General features: G+C 31.9%; 1 protein-coding gene across 2 annotated transcripts in view; it reads right to left on the bottom strand.

Moving 5' to 3' along the window:
- Nucleotides 1–340: 340 nt before the first annotated feature.
- The window catches only part of LOC128177324 (sodium-dependent proline transporter-like), a 12,822-nt gene continuing 10,326 nt past the window's right edge, over nt 341–2,836 (bottom strand). Inside the window, exons 16-17 of one of the 2 annotated variants that reach the window (XM_052844003.1) lie at nt 2,569–2,645; nt 341–1,043 (exon numbers count right to left, since the gene is read on the bottom strand). In XM_052844003.1, coding sequence (XP_052699963.1) covers nt 2,577–2,645 — 69 coding nt within the window. In that variant the 3' untranslated portion in view covers nt 341–1,043; nt 2,569–2,576. The remainder of the gene's footprint in view (nt 1,044–2,568; nt 2,646–2,836) is intronic. The other variant, XM_052844004.1, reaches the window with a different exon arrangement.

Raw genomic sequence — 2,836 nt, 5'->3', positions numbered from 1 at the left:
TGCAAAGTTTCTTCAAAATGCATAACAAAATAGATTTAGAGAAAAAAAACCCCCCAAAATAAAGAGATTGTTTTAGTAAAGATTGGAGATTTTGTCAACGCATCTTGAGGAAATTTTGACTTGAAATCAAAAGCTAAGTACCAATAGCCAAATTAATTTCACACCAGGAGATGAATTTATACCCTTTACATGTAATCCCCCATTTCGGTGTACATCGGATTTCCTGAGAGAGTTGTCGTTCTTTTTATCATTTTATGTAGTGATCCGGGGTTTTCGCTCCAATTTTTGCATCCATCATATTTTAATTTCTGGTTCGTGTATACAAGATAAATAGACTAAGTTATCTTTAAAATCACTTTATTATCTACTTAATATATAACTCCATCAGAAATAAAATATTCGATTATTAGATCTGGTAATAAAAATTGTTAAAAGCACTATATTATCTCACAAGAAGATCGACAATGTATAAAAATATTCACAAAAATATTGGAAAGTCACCAGATAAAATATATATATACACGATCAAGGTACAATAAAATGTAAAAAAAAAAAAAAATGAAATGAGTGAATCACTCTATTATGCAAATGCAGCGTATATTGTACGAAGTACAAACTAGTAGAATTTATAACCGTAAAACTAAGTAAATACTATATTTTCTAAAATTAAAATCTCTGTCAAAGGTTGATTTGTTTTACATGAACCTCCCCTTAAAACCTCAAATCATCATATTCACTATATGTTGCAATTAAAATTTCAACTTCTGCATTCTTAATCAAGGCTAATACACCGTTGCATGTCCTCTAAAAGTGTTTCTCCGGAGTAAAAATGTTTCTGATAAAATACGACAAAATTGCGCTAGTTGTAAGGAATAAATGCAAATGTTTTAAGTGTTTTCTCTCTTTGTCCCGCTTTTTGTCCGAAATCGCATTCTTCTGCCAATGTGGAGAATTCTTTCGACGCAATATCAAAGTGTTCTTATATAATTTGTTCACACCCGAATATTGGAAAAGCCCTCGTTGTCAACACCTTTCTTGTTACTCTGAAATGGAAGCAAAAATAAAAGTTTGTGAGAAAAGTGTTTAGAATTAAATCTTCATATTTAAACTGTCAAACTACTGATGTTACATATGTTCAAATTGGTTATTCACAAATAAATAATGGTTGGGGGGAGGGTCATGCAAACTTAAGGGTTAATTGGTATTCTTAGACATTATTGATTTAAACAGTTAAAAACATGACAATTTCAATCATATTTAATTTCTCCACCGTTTTTTTCCATAAGTTTTAAGGTCAAAGTATGTAGTAGCCATTAGATCCAAGTTAGAAAAGAAAAAGAGTGCACCAAGCAATTGAAGCCAATTTTGAGCGAATCACTTCCGAAATCAAATCATATTTAGAACTTCAGATCTAAACAACGAGAAACAAAGTGTCTTTAAGAACACGAACTACACGATGCCCGTGGGCCTTCGGGGTCGCCCGGAGTAAAATAACAAAGGTTTTCCATTTTTTTTTTTGCATTTTTAAATCTTAAGAAAAATTGCAAAATGTTAGCAATTCCGATTAACTTTTACCCAACAGACTAATTAAACAATTACGTACAAGATAAGAATCGTCCCTCATATCAATGCATTAAATTAAAAGCAACGTATTACCGGTTAGCGTAAGGATTGCAATGAAAATATAATTGGTCGCATGCCGAGAATGAAAAATGACATTTTACATGGTGATTTATTTATTCCACATTTTCATCCACCGAGGCTGGTCTTCGTTTTGCACATCATCCTAGGGTCAGGGGATATAAAGCACATATTCAAGAGAATCTATTTTTTTTTTAGAACTAGTTGAAAATTACATATTTAATTCTTTTTTTTACTATTTCATTTCTTTTTTGGCGCGCTGGAATATATTTGGCTTTCGCACAATCTGAAACAAGTGTAAAATATCAAATTTGATTGAACTGATTTTCGTTTCCACTTTTTAGTATCATTTCTCAAATATATCTGTCCTTTTTTGTGTTTTAATCGTTCGTTATAACGACGAGTGTTGGTTATATACTAAAATAATACGTATTACCGAAGGAAAGATTTTATTACTAGTTATCAAAGTTTTTATTACTTTGTGAACCAAAATCGCTTAATGAGAGAAGGGAAGGCGCAAAACTTTCAATTTCAGCTTAAGTCAATTAGAGAGAGTAGCAAATCACACCATGGAATTTAAAAAAAAAAAACTTTTTTGGCTCACCTACATGTTCAACCCCCTCCCCAACTCATATGTTCATTTGCAGAACTAAGAATATTCATAAATCACGATTTAACACTTCGCGAAAAATGGCTGAAAAACTAGACAGGGGAGAATTAGTGTTGTCAGTGCGTATTCGAACCATTGAAGATAAAAAAAGTGCATAAATGTAAAAGAAAACAAGTGAGGCTTAATAATATAAAAGAAGATCAAGCACTAAACAAAGATGTGCACTATCAAGGAATTGCAAAGCTGGCGTTTGAGTGCACTTGTGAAGAAAACACATCAAAAGTCACATCTAACTAGAAGTAACAATCAATAATCACCAAGATTTTTAAAACTTAGAAGAATCCTCGGCGTGAGGGACATATCCAGTATTTTGTAGTCCTGACTTGTTTTCAACCTGAAAGTTACGACATTCCATAGTTCAACTTAATTTCACAAACTCGCTGTAAGAATGTGTTATTTCTTATAATTTGATTTACTCCTTTTTTGTCTTGCCCATATTGCCAAATTTTAAGTGCATGCTTTCTTGGAGAATCATCATCGGATGTTTAAACATGGCGGAAATCTAATCATCCAGTATAGTTAGAA

Source organism: Crassostrea angulata, chromosome 3 (assembly GCF_025612915.1).
Source record: "Crassostrea angulata isolate pt1a10 chromosome 3, ASM2561291v2, whole genome shotgun sequence".
NCBI lineage: Eukaryota > Metazoa > Mollusca > Bivalvia > Ostreida > Ostreidae > Magallana > Magallana angulata.
This window is presented reverse-complemented; position numbering and strand designations above follow the sequence as displayed.